This window comes from Bombina bombina, chromosome 11, assembly GCF_027579735.1.
Source record: "Bombina bombina isolate aBomBom1 chromosome 11, aBomBom1.pri, whole genome shotgun sequence".
NCBI classification, from domain to species: Eukaryota; Metazoa; Chordata; class Amphibia; order Anura; family Bombinatoridae; genus Bombina; species Bombina bombina.
In genome coordinates this window covers 160,667,889-160,691,030 of record NC_069509.1, presented here as the reverse complement: position 1 = coordinate 160,691,030, position 23,142 = coordinate 160,667,889, and the positions used below count along the sequence as shown (strand labels likewise).

Below are 23,142 nucleotides of genomic sequence, written 5' to 3'. Positions count from 1 at the left end.
TCTTTGCCGTTGTACAGGCAACATCTCCACGGAGATGGCTTAGAGTTTTTTAGTGTTTAACTGTAGTTTTTATTATTCAATCAAGAGTTTGTTATTTTGAAATAGTGCTGGTATGTACTATTTACTCAGAAACAGAAAAGAGATGAAGATTTCTGTTTGTATGAGGAAAATGATTTTAGCAACCGTCACTAAAATCCATGGCTGTTCCACACAGGACTGTTGAGAGCAATTAACTTCAGTTGGGGGAACAGTGAGCAGTCTCTTGCTGCTTGAGGTATGACACATTCTAACAAGACGATGTAATGCTGGAAGCTGTCATTTTCCCTCTGGGATCCGGTAAGCCATGTTTATTACGATTGTAAATAAGGGCTTCAAAAGGGCTTATTAAGACTGTAGACTTTTTTTGGGCTAAATCGATTGATTATTAACACATATTTAGCCTTGAGGAATCATTTTATCTGGGTATTTTGATATAATAATATCGGCAGGCACTGTTTTAGACACCTTATTCTTTAGGGGCTTTCCCAAAGCATAGGCAGAGCCTCATTTTCGCGCCGGTGTTGCGCACTTGTTTTTGAGAGGCATGGCATGCAGTCGCATGTGAGAGGAGCTCTGATACTTAGAAAAGACTTTCTGAAGGCGTCATTTGGTATCGTATTCCCCTTGGGGCTTGGTTGGGTCTCAGCGAAGCAGATACCAGGGACTGTAAAAGGGTTTAAAGTTCAAAACGGCTCCGGTTCCGTTATTTTAAGGGTTAAAGCTTCCAAATTTGGTGTGCAATACTTTTAAGGTTTTAAGACACTGTGGTGAAAATTTGGTGAATTTTGAACAATTCCTTCATGTTTTTTCGCATTTGCAGTAATAAAGTGTGTTCAGTTTAAAATTTAAAGTGACAGTAACGGTTTTATTTTAAAACGTTTTTTGTACTTGTTATCAAGTTTATGCCTGTTTAACATGTCTGAACTACCAGATAGACTGTGTTCTGAATGTGGGGAAGCCAGAATTCCTATTCATTTAAATAAATGTGATTTATGTGACAATGACAATGATGCCCAAGATGATTCCTCAAGTGAGGGGAGTAAGCATGGTACTGCATCATTCCCTCCTTCGTCTACACGAGTCTTGCCCACTCAGGAGGCCCCTAGTACATCTAGCGCGCCAATACTCCTTACTATGCAACAATTAACGGCTGTAATGGATAATTCTGTCAAAAACATTTTAGCCAAAATGAACACTTATCAGCGTAAGCGCGACTGCTCTGTTTTAGATACTGAAGAGCATGACGACGCTGATATTAATATTTCTGAAGGGCCCCTAACTCAGTCTGATGGGGCCAGGGAGGTTTTGTCTGAGGGAGAAATTACTGATTCAGGGAACATTTCTCAACAAGCTGAACCTGATGTGATTGCATTTAAATTTAAGTTGGAACATCTCCGCATTCTGCTTAAGGAGGTATTATCCACTCTGGATGATTGTGACAAGTTGGTCATCCCAGAGAAACTATGTAAAATGGACAAGTTCCTAGAGGTGCCGGGGCTCCCAGAAGCTTTTCCTATACCCAAGCGGGTGGCGGACATTGTTAATAAAGAATGGGAAAGGCCCGGTATTCCTTTCGTCCCTCCCCCCATATTTAAAAATTTTTTCCTATGGTCGACCCCAGAAAGGACTTATGGCAGACAGTCCCCAAGGTCGAGGGAGCGGTTTCCACTTTAAACAAACGCACCACTATACCCATAGAGGATAGTTGTGCTTTCAAAGATCCTATGGATAAAAAATTAGAAGGTTTGCTTAAAAAGATGTTTGTTCAGCAGGGTTACCTTCTACAACCAATTTCATGCATTGTCCCTGTCGCTACAGCCGCATGTTTCTGGTTCGATGAGCTGATAAAGGCGGTCGACAGTGATTCTCCTCCTTATGAGGAGATTATGGACAGAATCAATGCTCTCAAATTGGCTAATTCTTTCACCCTAGACGCCACTTTGCAATTGGCTAGGTTAGCGGCTAAGAATTCTGGGTTTGCTATTGTGGCGCGCAGAGCGCTTTGGTTGAAATCTTGGTCGGCTGATGCGTCTTCCAAGAACAAGCTACTTAACATTCCTTTCAAGGGGAAAACGCTGTTTGGCCCTGACTTGAAAGAGATTATCTCGGATATCACTGGGGGTAAGGGCCACGCCCTTCCTCAGGATCGGCCTTTCAAGGCAAAAAATAAACCTAATTTTCGTCCCTTTCGTAGAAACGGACCAGCCCAAAGTGCTACGTCCTCTAAGCAAGAGGGTAATACTTCTCAAGCCAAGCCAGCTTGGAGACCAATGCAAGGCTGGAACAAGGGAAAGCAGGCCAAGAAACCTGCCACTGCTACCAAGACAGCATGAAATGTTGGCCCCCGATCCGGGACCGGATCTGGTGGGGGGCAGACTCTCTCTCTTCGCTCAGGCTTGGGCAAGAGATGTTCTGGATCCTTGGGCGCTAGAAATAGTCTCCCAAGGTTATCTTCTGGAATTCAAGGGACTTCCCCCAAGGGGGAGGTTCCACAGGTCTCAGTTGTCTTCAGACCACATAAAAAGACAGGCATTCTTACATTGTGTAGAAGACCTGTTAAAAATGGGAGTGATTCATCCCGTTCCATTAAGAGAACAAGGGATGGGGTTCTACTCCAATCTGTTTATAGTTCCCAAAAAAGAGGGAACGTTCAGACCAATCTTAGATCTCAAGATCTTAAACAAGTTTCTCAAGGTTCCATCGTTCAAGATGGAAACCATTCGAACTATTCTTCCTTCCATCCAGGAAGGTCAATTCATGACCACGGTGGATTTAAAGGATGCGTATCTACATATTCCTATCCACAAGGAACATCATCGGTTCCTGAGGTTCGCATTCCTGGACAAACATTACCAGTTCGTGGCGCTTCCTTTCGGATTAGCCACTGCTCCAAGGATTTTCACAAAGGTACTAGGGTCCCTTCTAGCTGTGCTAAGACCAAGGGGCATTGCTGTAGTACCTTACTTGGACGACATTCTGATTCAAACGTCGTCCCTTCCTCAAGCAAAGGCTCACACGGACATTGTCCTGGCCTTTCTCAGATCTCACGGATGGAAAGTGAACGTGGAAAAGAGTTCTCTATCTCCGTCAACAAGGGTTCCCTTCTTGGGAACAATAATAGACTCCTTAGAAATGAGGATTTTTCTGACAGAGGCCAGAAAAACAAAACTTCTAGACTCTTGTCGGATACTCCATTCCGTTCCTCTTCCTTCCATAGCTCAGTGCATGGAAGTGATCGGGTTGATGGTAGCGGCAATGGACATAGTTCCTTTTGCACGCATTCATCTAAGACCATTACAACTGTGCATGCTCAGTCAGTGGAATGGGGACTATACAGACTTGTCTCCGAAGATACAAGTAAATCAGAGGACCAGAGACTCACTCCGTTGGTGGCTGTCCCTGGACAACCTGTCACGAGGGATGACATTCCGCAGACCAGAGTGGGTCATTGTCACGACCGACGCCAGTCTGATGGGCTGGGGCGCGGTCTGGGGATCCCTGAAAGCTCAGGGTCTTTGGTCTCGGGAAGAATCTCTTCTACCGATAAATATTCTGGAACTGAGAGCGATATTCAATGCTCTCAAGGCTTGGCCTCAGCTAGCGAGGGCCAAGTTCATACGGTTTCAATCAGACAACATGACAACTGTTGCGTACATCAACCATCAGGGGGGAACAAGGAGTTCCCTGGCGATGGAAGAAGTGACCAAAATCATTCTATGGGCGGAGTCTCACTCCTGCCACCTGTCTGCTATCCACATCCCAGGAGTGGAAAATTGGGAAGCGGATTTTCTGAGTCGTCAGACATTGCATCCGGGGGAGTGGGAACTCCATCCGGAAATCTTTGCCCAAGTCACTCAGCTGTGGGGCATTCCAGACATGGATCTGATGGCCTATCGTCAGAACTTCAAAGTTCCTTGCTACGGGTCCAGATCCAGGGATCCCAAGGCGGCTCTAGTGGATGCACTAGTAGCACCTTGGACCTTCAAACTAGCTTATGTGTTCCCGCCGTTTCCTCTCATCCCCAGGCTGGTAGCCAGGATCAATCAGGAGAGGGCGTCGGTGATCTTGATAACTCCTGCGTGGCCACGCAGGACTTGGTACGCAGATCTGGTGAATATGTCATCGGCTCCTCCTTGGAAGCTACCTTTGAGACGAGACCTTCTTGTTCAGGGTCCGTTCGAACATCCGAATCTGGTTTCACTCCAGCTGACTGCTTGGAGATTGAACGCTTGATCTTATCGAAGCGAGGATTCTCAGATTCTGTTATCGATACTCTTGTTCAGGCCAGAAAGCCTGTAACTAGAAAGATTTACCACAAAATTTGGAAAAAATATATCTGTTGGTGTGAATCTAAAGGATTCCCTTGGGACAAGGTTAGGATTCCTAGGATTCTATCCTTCCTTCAAGAAGGATTGGAAAAAGGATTATCTGCAAGTTCCCTGAAGGGACAGATTTCTGCCTTGTCTGTGTTACTTCACAAAAAGCTGGCCGCTGTGCCAGATGTTCAAGCCTTTGTTCAGGCTCTGGTTAGAATTAAGCCTGTTTACAAACCTTTGACTCCTCCTTGGAGTCTCAATTTAGTTCTTTCAGTTCTTCAGGGGGTTCCGTTTGAACCCTTGCATTCCGTTGATATTAAGTTATTATCTTGGAAAGTTTTGTTTTTAGTTGCAATTTCTTCTGCTAGAAGAGTTTCAGAATTATCTGCTCTGCAGTGTTCTCCTCCTTATCTGGTGTTCCATGCAGATAAGGTGGTTTTACGTACTAAACCTGGTTTTCTTCCAAAAGTTGTTTCTAACAAAAACATTAACCAGGAGATTATCGTACCTTCTCTGTGTCCGAAACCAGTTTCAAAGAAGGAACGTTTGTTGCACAATTTGGATGTTGTTCGCGCTCTAAAATTCTATTTAGATGCTACAAAGGATTTTAGACAAACATCTTCCTTGTTTGTTGTTTATTCCGGTAAAAGGAGAGGTCAAAAAGCAACTTCTACCTCTCTCTCTTTTTGGATTAAAAGCATCATCAGATTGGCTTACGAGACTGCCGGACGGCAGCCTCCCGAAAGAATCACAGCTCATTCCACTAGGGCTGTGGCTTCCACATGGGCCTTCAAGAACGAGGCTTCTGTTGATCAGATATGTAGGGCAGCGACTTGGTCTTCACTGCACACTTTTACCAAATTTTACAAGTTTGATACTTTTGCTTCTTCTGAGGCTATTTTTGGGAGAAAGGTTTTGCAAGCCGTGGTGCCTTCCATTTAGGTGACCTGATTTGCTCCCTCCCTTCATCCGTGTCCTAAAGCTTTGGTATTGGTTCCCACAAGTAAGGATGACGCCGTGGACCGGACACACCTATGTTGGAGAAAACAAAATTTATGTTTACCTGATAAATTACTTTCTCCAACGGTGTGTCCGGTCCACGGCCCGCCCTGGTTTTTTTAATCAGGTCTGATAATTTATTTTCTTTAACTACAGTCACCACGGTACCATATGGTTTCTCCTATGCAAATATTCCTCCTTAACGTCGGTCGAATGACTGGGGTAGGCGGAGCCTAGGAGGGATCATGTGACCAGCTTTGCTGGGCTCTTTGCCATTTCCTGTTGGGGAAGAGAATATCCCACAAGTAAGGATGACGCCGTGGACCGGACACACCGTTGGAGAAAGTAATTTATCAGGTAAACATAAATTCTGTTTTATGTAACTGCTTGTTATGCAAAACTAGGGAATGGGTAATAAAGGGGTTATCTATCTTTTTAAACAATAAAAATTCTGGTGTAGACTGTCCCTTTAATTCCAGCCTTACATATTTCTATGTTAACCAGTAAGGTAAATTCATCTTCATGTAATGCCGTCTTGTAATGAAGAATCTTACCCACAAAGTGTGTTTTCTGTTATCATTTTCACAGTAAAAGCGCTAATATGGGCAAAACAGGTGTATACCAAATAACATTCTGTTGCCATGGGTATATTTAAAGGTACATTTTCTTTCATGTAATTAGCAAGAGTCCATGAGCTAGTGACGTATGGGATATACATTCCTACCAGGAGGGGCAAAGTTTCCCAAACCTCAAAATGCCTATAAATACGCCCCTCACCACACCCACAAATCAGTTTTACAAACTTTGCCTCCCATGGAGGTGGTGAAGTAAGTTTGTGCTAGATTCTTCGTTGATATGCGCTTCGCAGCAGGCCGGAGCCCTATTTTCCTCTCAGTGTGCAGTGAATGTCAGAGGGATGTGAAGAGAGTATTGCCTATTTGAATTCAATGATCTCCTTCAACGGGGTCTATTTCATAGGTTCTCTGTTATCGGTCGTAGAGATTCATCTCTTACCTCCCTTTTCAGATCGACGATATACTCTTATATATACCATTACCTCTACTGATTCTCGTTTCAGTACTGGTTTGGCTTTCTACTACATGTAGTTGAGTGTCCTGGGGTAAGTAAGTCTTATTTTTGTGACACTCTAAGCTATGGTTGGGCACTTTTATATTAAGTTCTAAATATATGTGTTTAAACATTTATTTGCCTTGATTCAGGATGTTCAACATTCCTTATTTCAGACAGTCAGTTTCATTATTTGGGATAATGCATTTGAATAATCAATTTTTCTTACCTTTAAATTTGACTTTTTTTCCTGTGGGATGTTAGGCTCGCGGGGGCTGAAAATGCTTCATTTTATTGCGTAATTCTTGGCGCGGACTTTTTTGGCGCAAAAAATTTTCTTTGTCATTTCCGGCGTCATACCTGTCGCCGGAAGTTGCGTCATTTTTTTGACGTTTTTGCGCCAAAAATGTCGGCGTCACCGGATGTGGCGTCATTTTTGCCGCTTAAAGCATCTAGGCGCCAAATAATGTGGGCGTCTTTTTTTGGCGCTAAAAAATCTGGGCGTCATTATTGTCTGCACATTATTTAAGTCTCATTGTTTATTTGCTTCTGCTTGCTAGAAGCTTGTTCATTGGCATTTTTTCCCATTCCTGAAACTGTCATTTAAGGAATTTGATCAATTTTGCTTTATATGTTGTTTTTTCCATTACATATTGCAAGATGTCTCAGATTGACCCTGAATCAGAAGATACTTCTGGAAAATTGCTGCCTGATGCTGGATCTACCAAAGATAAGTGTATTTGTTGTAAACTTATGGTAACTGTTCCTCCGGCTGTTGTTTGTAATGAATGTCATGACAAACTTGTTAATGCAGATAAGATTTCCTTTAGTAATGTTCCATTACCTGTTGCTGTTCCATCAACATCTAATATTCAGGGTGTTCCTGTTAACATAAGAGATTTTGTTTCTAAATCTATTAAGAAGGCTATGTCTGTTATTCCTCCTTCTAGTAAAGGTAAAAAGTATTTTAAAACTTCTCATTTTTCAGATGAATTTTTAAATGAACATCATCATTCTGATTCTGATAATGATTTTTTTGGTTCAGAGGATTCTGTTTCAGAGGTTGATACTGATAAATCTTCATATTTATTTAAAATGGAATTTATTCGTTCTTTACTTAAAGAAGTCTTAATTGCATTAGAAATAGAGGAATCTGGTCCTCTTGATACTAAATCTAAACATTTGAATACAGTTTTTAAACCTCCTGTAGTTATTCCAGAGGTTTTTCCCGTCCCTGATGCTATTTCTGAAGTAATTTCTAGGGAATGGAATAATTTTGGGTAATTTATTTACTCCTTCTAAACGGTTTAAGCAATTATATCCTGTGCCATCTGACAGATTAGAGTTTTGGGACAAAATCCCTAAGGTTGATGGGGCTATCTCCACTCTTGCTAAACGTACTACTATTCCTACGGCAGATAGTACTTCCTTTAAGGATCCTTTAGATAGGAAAATTTAATCCTTTCTAAGAAAAGCTTACTTATGTTCAGGTAATCTTCTTAGACCTGCTATATCTTTGGCGGATGTTGCTGCAGCTTCAACTTTCTGGTTGGAAGCTTTAGCACAACAAGTAACAGATCATAATACTCATAGCATTGTTAATCTTCTTCAACATGCTAATAACTTTATTTGTGATGCCATCTTTGATATCATTAGGGTTGATGTCAGGTATATGTCTTTAGCTATTTTAGCTAGAAGAGCTTTATGGCTTAAAACTTGGAATGCTGATATGTCTTCTAAGTCAACTTTGCTTTCCCTTTCTTTCCAAGGTAATAAATTGTTTGGTTCACAGTTGGATTCTATTATTTCAACTGTTACTGGGGGGAAAGGAACTTTTTTACCACAGGATAAAAAATCTAAAGGTAAATTTAGGTCTGCTAATCGTTTTCGTTCCTTTCGTCACAATAAGGAACAAAAACCTGATCCTTCCCCTACAGGAGCAGTATCAGTTTGGAAACCATCTCCAGTCTGGAATAAATCCAAGCCTTTTAGGAAGCCAAAGCCAGCTCCCAAGTCCACATGAAGGTGCGGCCCTCATTCCAGCCCAGCTGGTAGGGGGCAGATTACGTTTTTTCAAAGAAATTTGGATCAATTTGATTCACAATCTTTGGATTCAGAATATTGTTTCACAAGGATACAGAATAGGCTTCAAGATAAGGCCTCCTGCAAGAAGATTTTTTCTTTCCCGTGTCCCAATAAATCCAGTGAAGGCTCAAGCATTTCTGAAATGTGTTTCAGATCTAGAGTTGGCTGGAGTAATTGTGCCAGTTCCAGTTTTGGAACAGGGGCTGGGGTTTTACTCAAATCTCTTCATTGTACCAAAGAAGGAGAATTCCTTCAGACCAGTTCTGGATTTAAAAATATTGAATCGTTATGTAAGGATAACAACATTCAAAATGGTAACTATAAGGACTATTCTGCCTTTTGTTCAGAAAGGGCATTATATGTCCACAATAGATTTACAAGATGCATATCTGCATATTCCGATTCATCCAGATCACTATCAGTTTCTGAGATTCTCTTTTCTAGACAAGCATTACCAGTTTGTGGCTCTGCCGTTTGGCCTAGCAACAGCTCCAAGGATTTATACAAAGGTTCTCGGTGCCCTTCTATCTGTAATCAGAGAACAGGGTATTGTGGTATCTCCTTATTTGGACGATATCTTGGTACTTGCTCAGTCTTCACATTTAGCAGAATCTCATACGAATCGACTTGTATCGTTTCTTCAAGAACATGGTTGGAGGATCAATTTACCAAAGAGTTCGTTGATTCCTCAGACAAGGGTAACCTTTTTAGGTTTCCAGATAGATTCAGTGTCCATGACTCTGTCACTAAAGGACAAGAGACGTCTAAAATTGGTTTCAGCTTATCGAAACCTTCAGTCTCAATCATTCCCTTCGGTAGCCTTATGCATGGAAATTCTAGGTCTTATGACTGCTGCATCGGACGCGATCCCCTTTGCTCGTTTTCACATGCGACCTCTTCAGCTCTGTATGCTGAACCAGTGGTGCAAGGATTATACAAAGATATCACAATTAATATCTTTAAAACCGATTGTACGACACTCTCTAACGTGGTGGACCGACCATCATTGTTTAGTTCAGGGGGCTTCTTTTGGTTTTCCGACCTGGACTGTGATCTCAACAGATGCAAGTCTGACAGGTTGGGGAGCTGTATGGGGGTCTCTGACAGCACAAGGGGTTTGGGAATCTCAGGAGGTGAGATTACCAATCAACATTTTGGAACTCCGTGCGATTTTCAGAGCTCTTCAGTCGTGGCCTCTTCTAAAGAGAGAGTCGTTCATTTGTTTTCAGACAGACAATGTCACAACCGTGGCATATGTCAATCATCAAGGAGGGACTCACAGTCCTCTGGCTATGAAAGAAGTATCTTGAATACTTGTATGGGCGAAATCCAGCTCTTGTCTTATTTCTGCGGTTCATATCCCAGGTATAGACAATTGGGAAGCGGATTATCTCAGTCGCCAAACATTACATCCGGGCGAATGTTCTCTTCACCCAGAGGTATTTCTTCAGATTGTTCAAATGTGGGGACTTCCAGAAATAGATCTGATGGCTTCTCATCTAAACAAGAAGCTTCCCAGGTATCTGTCCAGATCCAGGGATCCTCAGGCGGAAGCAGTGGATGCATTGTCACTTCCTTGGAAGTATCATCCTTCCTATATCTTTCCGCCTCTAGTTCTTCTTCCAAGAGTGATTTCCAAGATTCTAAAGGAGCGTTCGTTTGTTCTGCTGGTGGTTCCAGCATGGCCTCACAGGTTTTGGTATGCGGATCTTGTTCGGATGGCTACTTGCCAACCGTAGACTCTTCCGTTAAGACCAGACCTTCTATCGCAAGGTCCTTTTTTCCATCAGGATCTCAAATCCTTAAATTTGAAGGTATATAGATTGAACGCTTGATTCTCAGTCATAGAGGTTTCTCTGACTCCGTCATTAATACTATGTTACAGGCTCACAAATCTGTGTCTAGGAAGATATATTATCGAGTCTGGAAGACTTAAATTTCTTGGTGTTCTTCTCATCATTTTTCTTGGCATTCTTTTAGAATTCCTAGAATTTTACAGTTTCTTCAGGATGGTTTGGATAAAGGTTTGTCTGCAAGTTCCTTGAAAGGACAAATCTCTGCTCTTTCTGTTCTTTTTCACAGAAAGATTGCTAATCTTTCTGATATTCATTGTTTTGTACAGGCTTTGGTTCGTATAAAACCTGTCATTAAGTCAATTTCTCCTCCTTGGAGTTTGAATTTGGTTCTGGGGGCTCTTCAAGCTCCTCCGTTTGAACCTATGCATTCGCTGGATATTAAATTACTTTCTTGGAAAGTTTTGTTTCTTTTGGCCATCTCTTCTGCTAGAAGAGTTTCTGAATTATCTGCTCTTTCTTGTGAGTCTCCTTTTCTGATTTTTCATCAGGATAAGGCGGTTTTGCGAACTTCATTTACATTTTTACCTAAGGTTGTGAATTCTAACAACATTAGTAGAGAAATTGTGGTTCCTTCGTTGTGTCCTAAGAACTCTAAGGAAAGATCGTTGCATTCTTTGGATGTAGTTAGAGCTTTGAAATATTATGTTGAAGCTACTAAAGATTTCCGAAAGACTTCTAGTCTATTTGTTATCTTTTCTGGTTCTAGGAAAGGTCAAAAGGCTTCTGCCATTTCTTTGGCATCTTGGTTAAAATCCTTGATTCATCATGCTTATGTCGAGTCGGGTAGAACTCCGCCTCAAAGGATTACAGCTCATTCGACTAGGTCAGTCTCTACTTCCTGGGCATTTAGGAATGAAGCTTCGGTTGATCAGATTTGCAAAGCAGCAACTTGGTCTTTGCATACTTTTACTAAATTCTACCATTTTGATGTGTTTTCTTCTTCTGAAGCAGTTTTTGGTAGAAAAGTACTTCAGGCAGCTGTTTCAGTTTGATTCTTCTGCTTATAATTTCAGTTTTTTTCATTATAAGATTTAAACTTTATTTTGGGGTGTTGATTATTTTTCAGCGGAATTGGCTGTCTTTATTTTATCCCTCCCTCTTGCGTGGAAGATCCACATCTTGGGTAGTCATTATCCCATACGTCACTAGCTCATGGACTCTTGCTAATTACATGAAAGAAAACATAATTTATGTAAGAATTTACCTGATAAATTCATTTCTTTCATATTAGCAAGAGTCCATGAGGCCCACCCTTTTTTGTGGTGGTTATGATTTTTTTGTATAAAGCACAATTTATTCCAATTCCTTATATTTATGCTTTGCACTTTTTTTTTATCACCCCACTTCTTGGCTATTCGTTAAACTGATTTGTGGGTGTGGTGAGGGGTGTATTTATAGGCATTTTGAGGTTTGGGAAACTTTGCCCCTCCTGGTAGGAATGTATATCCCATACGTCACTAGCTCATGGACTCTTGCTAATATGAAAGAAATGAATTTATCAGGTAAGTTCTTACATAAATTATGTTTTTCGTGATTCAGATGGAGTTTACAATTTTAAACAATGTTCCAGTTTTCTTCTATTGTCTGATTTGCTTCATTTTCTGGGTTTACATTGGGAAAAGGCATACCTAGGTATACTCTGGCGCAGCAATGCATTACTGGGAGCTAGCTGGTGTCATTAGTGGCTGCACATACATGCCTCTTGTTATTGTCTAACACAATGTGTTCAGTTAGCCTCAAGTAGTGCATTGCTACTCCTTCCACAAAAGTTACGTGAAACAGACTGAACAAATGTGATATAGAAGTAAATTGTAGAGTTGTTTAAAACTGTATGGTCTCTCTGAACCATGAAAAATTAATTTTAGGTTACATGTCCCTTTAAAGTATGAGGCTCCCCACGTGGGAGTAGAGAGCTTGAGTTAAGGAAGACAGTGACGTTAAACAGATCAGGAGCTTTAAATTCTTTAGCATGTAAAAAGTGCAGTTTCTAAATAAAGCCATATTTGATTACTGTTTACTTTTAGCAAATATAACTGCTGTTAATTTTAAAATTAAATTTTAAAGGGACAGTTAAGTCAAAAATAAACTTTCATGATTCAGATAGGGCATGAAATTTTAAGCAACTTTCCAATTTATTTTTGTCATTAAATTTGGTTTGTTCTCTTAGTATTCTTTGTTAAAAGCTAAACCTAGGTAGGCTCATATGCTAATGTCTAAGCCCTAAGAGGTCGCCTCTTATCTCAGTTTTTCACAGCTAGACAGCGCTAGTTCATGTGTGCCCTATAGATGACATTGTGCTCACTACTGTGTAGTTATTTATGAGTCAGCACTGATTGGCTAAAATGCAAGTCTGTCAAAAGAACTGAAATAAGGGGGCAGTCTGCAGAGGCTTAGATACAGGGTAATTACAGAGGTGTAAAGTGTATTAATATAACTGTGTTGGTTATGCAAAACTGGAGAATGGGTAATAAAGGGATTATCTCTTTAAACTAACAATTCTGGGGTAAACTGTCCCTTTAACTTGTTGTTTGTGCTATCTGTAGGTTGGCTACAAATGTGCAAATCCTGAAATGTAACAGGTGATTAAAGCCAGTATCAGACAGTCGGGCATTTCATTTACCTGATGATGAAACATCTTGCAATTTGTAATTTCATTGTGCCAAATATTCTACATGATAATACAGATTAACAGATTTTAGTAGCATTTATAAAATGTCTTTAAAGGGACACAAAACATGAATATCCAATTTTAAACAACTTTCTAATTTATTTCTATTATCAAACTTGATTGATTCTTTCAGTATTTTTTGATGAGGGAGCAGCAGTGCACTACTGGGAGCTAGCTCAACACATTGGGTGATCCAATGGCAAGAGGCATATATGTCTAGCCACCAATAACCTGCTAGCTCCCAGTAGTGCATTGCTGCCACTAAGCCTACCCAAGTATGCTATTCAATAAAAGATACCAAGAGAATGAAACAAATTAGATAATCAAATTCAATTGGAAAGTTGGTAAAAATGTAATGCGATCATCCCTTTAAAGGAATTCTATTTTAACAAAATAGTTCTTTAAAGGGATATTTATTTTGGGTTTCAGACAGAGCCTACCATTGAAGAAAAAAAAAAAAGCTTCCAGTTTACTTCTATTAACTTTTCTTAATTCCAATGATATTCTGTGTTGAAGAGATACCTAGGTAGGCATCTGGAGCTCTATATGGCAGGAAATAGTGCTGCCCTCTAGTGCTCTTGCAAATGGATAACATTCTTGTAAAACTGCTGCCATCTAGTGCTCTTGCAAATGAATAACATTCTTACAGAACTGCTGCCATCTAGTGCTCTTGCAAATGGATAACATTCTTGTATAACTGCTGCCATCTAGTGCTCTTGCAAATGGATAACATTCTTGTATAACTGCTGCCATCTAGTGCTCTTGCAAATGGATAACATTCTTGTATAACTGCTGCCATCTAGTGCTCTTGCAAATGTATAGCATTCTTGTATAACTGCTGCCATCTAGTGCTCTTGCAAATGTATAGCATTCTTGTATAACTGCTGCCATCTAGTGCTCTTGCAAATGTATAGCATTCTTGTATAACTGCTGCCATCTAGTGCTCTTGCAAATGTATAGCATTCTTGTATAACTGCTGCCATCTAGTGCTCTTGCTAATGTATAGCATTCTTGTAAAACTGCTGCCATCTAGTGCTCTTGCACATGTATAGCATTCTTGTATAACTGCTGCCATCTAGTGCTCTTGCAAATGGATAACATTCTTGTATAACTGCTGCCATCTAGTGCTCTTGCAAATGGATAACATTCTTGTATAACTGCTGCCATCTAGTGCTCTTGCAAATGTATAGCATTCTTGTATAACTGCTGCCATCTAGTGCTCTTGCAAATGTATAGCATTCTTGTATAACTGCTGCCATCTAGTGCTCTTGCAAATGTATAGCATTCTTGTATAACTGCTGCCATCTAGTGCTCTTGCTAATGTATAGCATTCTTGTAAAACTGCTGCCATCTAGTGCTCTTACAAATGTATAGCATTCTTGTATAACTGCGGCCATCTAGTACTCTTGCAAATGGATAACATTCTTGAAAAACTGCTGCTATATACTGCTCCAGAAATGGGCCGGATGCTAAGCTTACTTTCCTTTTCACAAAAGATACCAATTGAACGAAGAAATATTGACAATAGAAGTAAATTAGAAAGTTGATTAAAACTACCTGCTCTGTTGGAATCATAAAATAAATGTTATGTTTCATATCCCTTTAATGTATATACCCTCTGATTCCTGTATTTTGTTGCAGCCATCTGAGGCCATTTAATTGCACTGTGTCCTTTGACATTAAGGTGAAAAACAATGATTTCGTTTTGAACAACATTCAGGATACGATTGTCTTTACTAAAGCATTTACTTTGAAAGCTATTAGATTAACAGTGAAATATCAAATACATGTTTGTTATTAAATAGAACTGTAATATTGTCTCTTGCAGGTTGCTCATTCAGTTTGTGGGTAATAAGGACGCCCCTAACTGGCACGGATATCTGTACACTGCACTGTTGTTTTTGTGTGCTTGTATCCAAACGCTAGTCCTGCACAAGTACTTTCATATCTGCTTTGTCACTGGAATGAGGTTAAAAACGGCTATCATTGGTGTCGTCTATCGTAAGGTATGTAGAAACTCTCCAAATTACAGGGAATAATTTACTTTTTATTAAGACAGGAATTTTGTCATTATAATGAAATATTTCACTATTGTTTAATGCATTTGCACAAAGGCAAAACATTCTGTGACCCGAGAGGTCATGGCAGAAAATTCATCATGTCTGCAGAAATAACTTCATACATGCAGGAACTGTAACCACTTTTGCTTTGCAGTGCTGCTCCACCTCCGAATGTTCTCTTAAATGGCTCTGTACTCTGGCGGTATAGTGTAAGTTTTTCTTAGCACTGCAGCCAGAGTGAAGCATTGTTTGAAGAGAGCAGTCAAATACAGTGCAATGCTCTAAAATGGCAGCACATGATTGACGGCTCCTCATATTATGCAAAGCTGGGGCTCCTGAATATAAGACATTCTTGTAAGCAATGTACCTTTTTTCTTTTGCAGCTAATTTACTACACAATTTTCAACTGCTGTAATATATTATAAGACTATATAAAAAAAAGTGCGTTTTCCATCTTAATATGGGAAGAGTCCACAGCTGCATTCCTTACTTGTGTACTGAACCTGGACACCAGGAGGAGGCAAAGACACCTAGCTGCCAAAGGCTTAAATACCTCCCCCACTTCCTCCATAACCCCAGTCATTCTTTGCCTTTCATCACAGGAGGTTGGCAGAGAAGTGTTAGAACATTTCAGAGTAGTCTCTTATGGAGGGTAGTACTCTTCGAGATGGGACTGGAGTATTAAGTAGTCCTGTCAGCCTCTCAGTGAGATCATGGATGAAAGTTAGAGTCCAGAGATGCAGGGAGAGTCTTTCTGCGAAACCATCCCGACTCATATTAACAGCTCCATAGGCAATCGGCGTTGACGAGTTTCGCTGCCTGCTTTCTTCACTCAAGTCCATGCCAGAAGCAATGCTACTTACTGTCACACTTGAAGGGCCATGTTCCTGTTCCACGGCATAGATTCTGGTAAGATTGTTTCATATTTTATACATGTATGATAACGCAACAAGGCAGGGTCACAGTGTGACTTCTTTTATCTGTATAGAATCAAGGGTTTATATCTCCTGAACAGGGGGGAATAATCTTATGTTTGATTTTATGCTGCTTTTATGTGTGAGATGTTATGGGCTCATAGGCTGTTATGGAATATACAGGTTTCACTTTCACTTTGAGAGCCATGCAGCTTACAAGCTTGGCGCGCTTTCTCATAGCAGGGACGGTCCTGCATTGTGCACCATGTGATTCATTCCCTTTTTTCCTAACCGGGTGTCTATCAGAGAGGAGTCATAAATCTCTGTACTGTCTGAGTCATAGGAGGTGGTGAGTGCCTCAGCCATTGGGGTATAAGGGTTCTGTTTTTTTGAATAAAATAAGATGTTTTATTTCTCTAGTTCTTCGGTTATTGCACTAGCGATGGAGGATTCTGTTACTTTAGAGGGCACTCCCTCTATTCCCAATGAGTAATTCCTGTTTATATGGTGAGGAGGCCTTAGTTCCGCCCTCTCAATTATGTTCCATATGCCTTGATAATGTGATAATTTTAAACATGTTTGATACCATGGAGCCGTCCACCTCTGAGGAGTTGTCGTCCAGTGAGGTGCGTACCTTACATTCTTATATCTCTACACATGCAGTTTTCCTGTAGCATTGCTGATCCTCCATCTGGAGGGGGCCTTTTTTCACCAGCCGTTACTGCACAGTTCAGGCGGCGGTGTCTGCAACCTTTAATGCTTTACCTCGCCCTGCTAAGCACAAGCGAAAGGTTACATATTGCACTCCTTCCCAGAGTACATCAGATAATTTATTGGATTTAACTGAGGGTTATCCGACAATGAAGTTCTTTCTGAGACTTCAGAGTATGAACATTCTGGGTCGGAGTCTGCTGCCTCTAAACCTGCGGCTGTGGAGGAATCAGACTTTAGTTTAGGAAGTTGCGCTTTCTTCTAAGGGAAGATTTTGGCGTATTCAGAGGTTCCAGAGGCCAAATTGCCTGATAACCCTTTAATTCCTAAATTGGATAGAGTTTGAGGACAGGGTGGTACCTTATCCTTCCCTGCTCCTGTTAGATGGCGAACATTATTAGGAATTAATGGGACAGGATTGGATTCCTTTTCCCCCCTCTTCTCCCTTTGTCTAATTGTCCCGGGTCCTGGACTCTCAATGGAGTTGTGAGGTTCCGTCTCTAAATGGGATGGCGTTATCTTCACCCTTGCTAAACGTACTACTATCCTGCTTGTGGATAGTTCTTCGTTTGAAGAGCCCATGGATAAAAGATGGAAACTCTGTTAAGAAAAATGTTTGAACATATGGGATTTTTGTTTCAACTGGCGGTGGCTGTTGCCACAGTTACTGGAGAAGACTACCTTCTGGTGTGACTCCTTATAGGATTTGATCGGGGTGGAGGATCCCCTCGACGTTGCTCAGAAAAGCTTTACGGCCTTGAGGGTTGTTAATTCTTTTATCTATGCTGCTATTAGGCAGTTTATGCGCTTGAATGCTATAGTTTCAGCTTTTTCTGTTCAGGCCCGTCGGGCTCTGGCTGAAGTCATGGTCTGCGTATATGACTTCTAAGTCTAGACTTCTTCCCTCCCTTTAAGGGAATGATTTTGTCTGGTCTAGGCCTGGACTCAAATTTTCTCCACTCTCACAGGAGGCAAGGGTGGCCTCCTTCCGCAAAAGTATATGAACTAATCTAAGGGATGATTTTCAATCTTTTTGTTTTTATAAAGCCCATGTCAGCAGTCCTCCGCTATGCCAGAGTAAACCAAGAGCTCTTGGAAGCCGGCTCAGTCCTGGAATAAGGCCAAGCAGAACAAGAAGCCTGCCGAGTCTATGTCGGCATGAATGGGCGGTCCCCGGTCTTCTGGATCATGTAGGGGGCAGTATGTCGCTCTTTTCAGTCGCTTGGTTCAGGGATGTGCAGGATCCATGGGTCCTGGAGGTCATAGCTTAGGGTTACAAGATAGGTTTTAAGTCTCAGCCACCCAAGGGCAGATTCCTGACCAGAAAGGTGGGAAGCCTTTCTGGGGTGTGTACGGGATCTGTCCTCTAGGAGTTATTGTCCTGGTGCCTATTGCAGTAAGAGGTTTGGGATACTATTAAAACCTTTTCGTTCCGTTCCGATTCTGGACCTAAAGTGCTTAAGCAGGTTTTTAAATGTCCCCTCGTTTAAGATGGAGACTATAAGGTCCATTCTTCCCCTCATTTGGGAGAAGTAGTTCATGACCACGATAGAACTTAAGGATGCTCCCTTCTCGTACCAATCCTCAAGGACCACTTCCAGTTCCTAAGGTTTGCATTCCTGGACCAGCACTTCCAGTTTATTGCCCTTCTGTTTGGTCTAGCTAAATAAATTTTTGGAAGAGTGGACCATTCGGAATATCTCTGTCTTCTTTGATCCCATGGATGTCAGATAATCTAGAGAAAGTTCTCTTGTATTAAGTACCAGGGTAGAATTCTCGGGTACTATAATAGTCTCCATAGGCATGAGAATATTTCTAACAGACCAGAGACGTTGCAAGCTAGCTTCAACATGTCTTGCCCTCCAGATCTCCTTAAGGCCATCTGAGGCTCGGTGTATGGAGGTGATTGGTCTCATGGTGTCCAGCTTGGACATCATTTCCTTTACCTGGTTTCACCTCAGACTGTTGCAACTGCGCATGCTGAACTATTGGAAAGGCGATCATTCGGATCTGTCTCAACAGATTTCTCTGGCCAACCAATCGGGAGAATCGCTCTCTTGGTGGTTTTGTCCGGATCACTTGTCCTGAGGGACGTCCGTCTCAAGACCTTCCTGGGTGATTGTGACTGGTTGCGAGTCTGTCAGGATGGGGAGCTGTTTGGTGTGCCAGGAAGGCACAGGGCCTCTGGTCTCAGGAGGTAAAGCTCCCTCCTGATCTCATTTTGGATCTTCGGGCAATATTCCAGTTAATCAGATTCCAATCAAACAATATATCCTCGGTGGCTTACATCAACCATCAGGGGGGGGAACGAGAAGCTTCCTATTTTTGAGGAAAGTATCTCGGATTCTGGTGTGGGGGAGACCTGCATTTGTTCACTGTCAGCAATCTACATTCTGGGTGTGGACAACTGGGAAGAGGATTTCCTCAGCAGACAATCCTTTCATCCTGGAGAATGGTCTCTCCATCCCGAGTATTTGCAGAGATTTGCAAGAGGTACAGGGATCCTCAGACGCAGCTAACAGATGCATTAGCGATGCCTTAGAGGTTCAATCTAATTTATCCATTCCAACCATTACCACTACTTCCTAGTGTAGTTGCTTGAGTCAAGCAGGCGTCCGTGATCTAGTGGGGATGTCATCATCTCCTCCTTGGAAGTTACCTTGTCGCAAGGATCTGCTGACCAAGGTCTCTTTGTTCATCAATGTCTAGATTCTCTGAGGCTGACTGTATGGAGATTGAACGCTTAGTCCTAGCCAAAAGAGGGTTTTCTGAGAGAGTTATTTTTACTCTCATTCAAGCTTGTAAGCTGGTTGCTCATCACATCTATCATAAGGTGTGGAGGACCTACTTATTCTGTTCTCCAGGATGAACTGGAGAAGGGCTTTTCTGCAAGTCCCCTGAAGGGACAGTTTTCGCCCCTGTCTGTGTTACTGCACAAGAGGTTTGCAGAAGCTTCCAGATGAACAGCCATTTGTTAAGGCTTTGCTGGGATCAGACCTGTGTTTAGATCTAAGGCTCCTCCTTGGAGTTTAAATCTTGTCCTTAAGGTTTTGCAACGGGCTCTGTTGGAGCTTATGCATGAAATAGACATTAAATTGTTGTCTTGGAAGGTTCCTTTCTACTGGCTATTGCTTCTGTGCGCAGAGTATCTGTGATTGCTGCCTTGCAATGCGTCCCTCTTTATCTGGCTTTTCATGCCTATAAGGCTGTTCTACCAACCAAGTTAGGTTTTCTTCCTAAGGTTGGGTCAAATCTCAACATCAATCGAGATTGTGGTTCCTTTCTTATTTCTTAATCCTTCTTCATTGAAGGAACGTTTATAACATATTTCTGGATGTTGTTGTGCCTTGAAGTTCTATCTTCGTGCCACAAGGGAATTTAGACAAACCTTTCTCTTTTTGTTCTCTTTTCCGGGAAGCGTAGGGGTCAGAGGGCCTCTGAGGAGTGTCATCCGTTTAGCATAGAAACGGCGGCTCATTCTACGAGAGCAGTGGTTTCCCCTTGGGCCTTAAACAATGAGGCCTCTATGGATCAGATTTGTAAGGCGGCTACCTGGTTCTCCTTACATACTTTTTCCAAAATTTTACAAGTTTAATGTTTTTGCTGCTGCTGAAGCAGCCTTCAGGATTAGGGTCCATCTCTCTCTTTTTTTCCCCTTCTGTTAGCATTCTGTGTACTCTAGAGCTTGGGTATATGTTTCCCACAAGTAAGGAATGCAGCTGTGGACTCTTCCCATATTAAGATGGAAAACATAAATTATGCTTACCTGATAATTTCATTTTCATCTGTATGGGAAGAGTCCACAGCTCTCGCACGTGTTCTCCGATGGGTGGCTCTAAATTTGAAATTTTCAGTATTTCCCACAAGTAAGGAATGCAGCTGTGGACTCTTCCCATACAGATGGAAATGAAATTATCAGGTAAGCATAATTTGTTATTCTCCAGTTAATCAACACATTGCTTTTGAGCTGCTTCTTTAGTGTATCTGCCTAATGGAAAATTTAATTTTAATTTCAAAATGACCTGCAGAAAAATTTTCACAAAAAAAAAAATCTCATCGCAGAAAGTGAAAAAAGTTCTGCCTTTGGGTTCTGCTAGCAACGCCTGCTATAGCCAGTGTATACTAAAGAACAAATTCTTGCACACTCTAATAGAATTATATCAGTGCTGCTGGGAAGGTTTTTGACCACTGGAGCAAGTAGAATCATCTCCCAAGATTTTCAGTGTTTGAGATCCTAAACTCTGGCGCCTAGATTTAGAGTTCTGCGTTAGCCGTCAAAACCAGCGTTAGAGGCTCCTAACGCTGGTTTTGGGCTACCGCTGGTATTTAGAGTCGTGTAGGTAAGGGTCTAACACTCACTTTCCAGCCGCGACTTTTCCATACCGCAGATCCCCCTACGCCATTTGCGTATCCTATCTTTTCAATGGGATCTTCCTAACGCCGGTATTTAGAGTCTTGGCTGAAGTGAGCGTTAGAAATCTAACGACAAAACTCCAGCCGCAGAGAAAAGCCAGGAGTTAAGAGCTTTCTGGGCTAACGCCGGTTCATAAAGCTCATAACTACTGTGCTCTAAAGTACACTAACACCCATAAACTGCCTATGTACCCCTAAACCGAGGCCCTCCCACATCGCCGCCACTCTATTAAATTTTTTTAACCCCTAATCTGCTGACCGCACACCGCTGCCACCTACTTTATACTTATGTACCCCTAATCTGCTGCCCCTAACACCGCCGACCACTATATTATATTTATTAACCCCTAATCTGCCGCCCCCAATGTCGCCGCTACCTACCTACAATTATTAACCCCTAATCTGCCGACCGGACCTCACTGCTACTATAATAAATGTATTAACCCCTAATCCGCCTCACTAACTCTATAATAAATAGTATTAACCCCTAATCTGCCCTCCCTAACATCACCGACACCTAACTTCAAGTATTAACCCCTAATCTGCCGACTGGACCTCACTGCTACTCTATTAAATTTATTAACCCCTAAAGCTAAGTCTAATCCTAACACTAACACCCCCCTAAATTAAATATAATTTTTATCTAACGAAATAAATTAACTCTTATTAAATAAATTAATCCTAATTAAAGCTAAATACTTCCCTGTAAAATAAACCCTAATATAGCTACAATATAAATTATAATTATATTGTAGCTATTTTAGGATTTATATTTATTTTACAGGCAACTTTGTATTTATTTTAACCAGGTACAATAGCTATTAAATAGTTAATAACTATTTAATAGCTACCTAGTAAAAATAATTACAAAATTACCTGTAAAATAAATCCTAACCTAAGTTACAATTAAACCTAACACTACACTATCAATAAATGAATTAAATAAAATACCTACAATTATCTACAATTAAACCTAACACTACACTATCAATAAATTAATTAAATACAAATAAATACAATTAAAGAAACTAACTAAAGTACAAAAAATAAAAAAAGGACTGTTACAAAAAATAAAAAAATATTTACAAACATTATAAAAATATTACAACAATTTTAAGCTAATTACACCTACTCTAAGCCCCCTAATAAAATAACAAAGCCCCCCAAAATAAAAAAATGCCCTACCCTATTCTAAAATACAAATAGAAAAGCTCTTTTACCTTACCAGCCCTTAAAAGGGCCTTTTGCGGGGCATGCCCCAAAGAAAACAGCTCTTTTGCCTGAAAAAAACCAAACATACAATACCCCCCCCCACATTACAACCCACCACCGACATACCCCTAATCTAACCCACACCCCCCTTAAATAAACCTAACACTAAGCCCCTGAAGATCATCCTACCTTATCTTCACCACGCCGGGTATCACCGATCGGTCCAGGCTCCGAAGTGTTCATCCAAGCCCAAGCTGGGGCTGAAGATGTCCATGATCCGGCTGAAGTCTTGGCCCAAGCGGGGGCTGAAGACATCCATCATCTGGCTGAAGTCTTCTATCAAGCGGCATCTTCAATCTTCTTTCTTCCGGAGCCATCTTCTTCCAGCCGACGCGGATCCATCCTTTTCTACTGACGCCTACTCGCCAAATGACGTCATCCAAGATGGCGTCCCTCGAATTCTGATTGGCTGATAGGATTCTATCAGCCAATCGGAATTAAGGTAGGAAAATTCTGATTAGCTGATGGAATCAGCCAATCAGATTCAAGTTCAATCCGATTGGCTGATCCAATCAGCCAATCAAATTGAGCTTGCATTCTATTGGCTGATCGGAACATTAGATCAGCCAATCGGATTGAACTTGAATCTGATTGGCTGATTCCATCAGTCAATCAGAATTTTCCTACCTTAATTCCGATTGGCTGATAGAATCCTATCAGCCAATCGGAATTCGAGGGACGCCATCTTGGATGACGTCATTTAAAGGAACCGTCATTCGGCGAGTAGGCGTCGGTAGAAGA

The 23,142-nt window shown here is 41.2% G+C and overlaps 1 protein-coding gene across 3 annotated transcripts in view; it reads left to right on the top strand.

The window, feature by feature from the left end:
• The window catches only part of ABCC1 (ATP binding cassette subfamily C member 1), a 465,761-nt gene that overhangs the window by 199,015 nt on the left and 243,604 nt on the right, over positions 1–23,142 (top strand). For all 3 annotated transcript variants that reach the window (XM_053695266.1, XM_053695265.1, XM_053695264.1), the window contains exon 9: positions 14,860–15,037. In XM_053695266.1, coding sequence (XP_053551241.1) covers positions 14,860–15,037 — 178 coding nt within the window. The remainder of the gene's footprint in view (positions 1–14,859; positions 15,038–23,142) is intronic.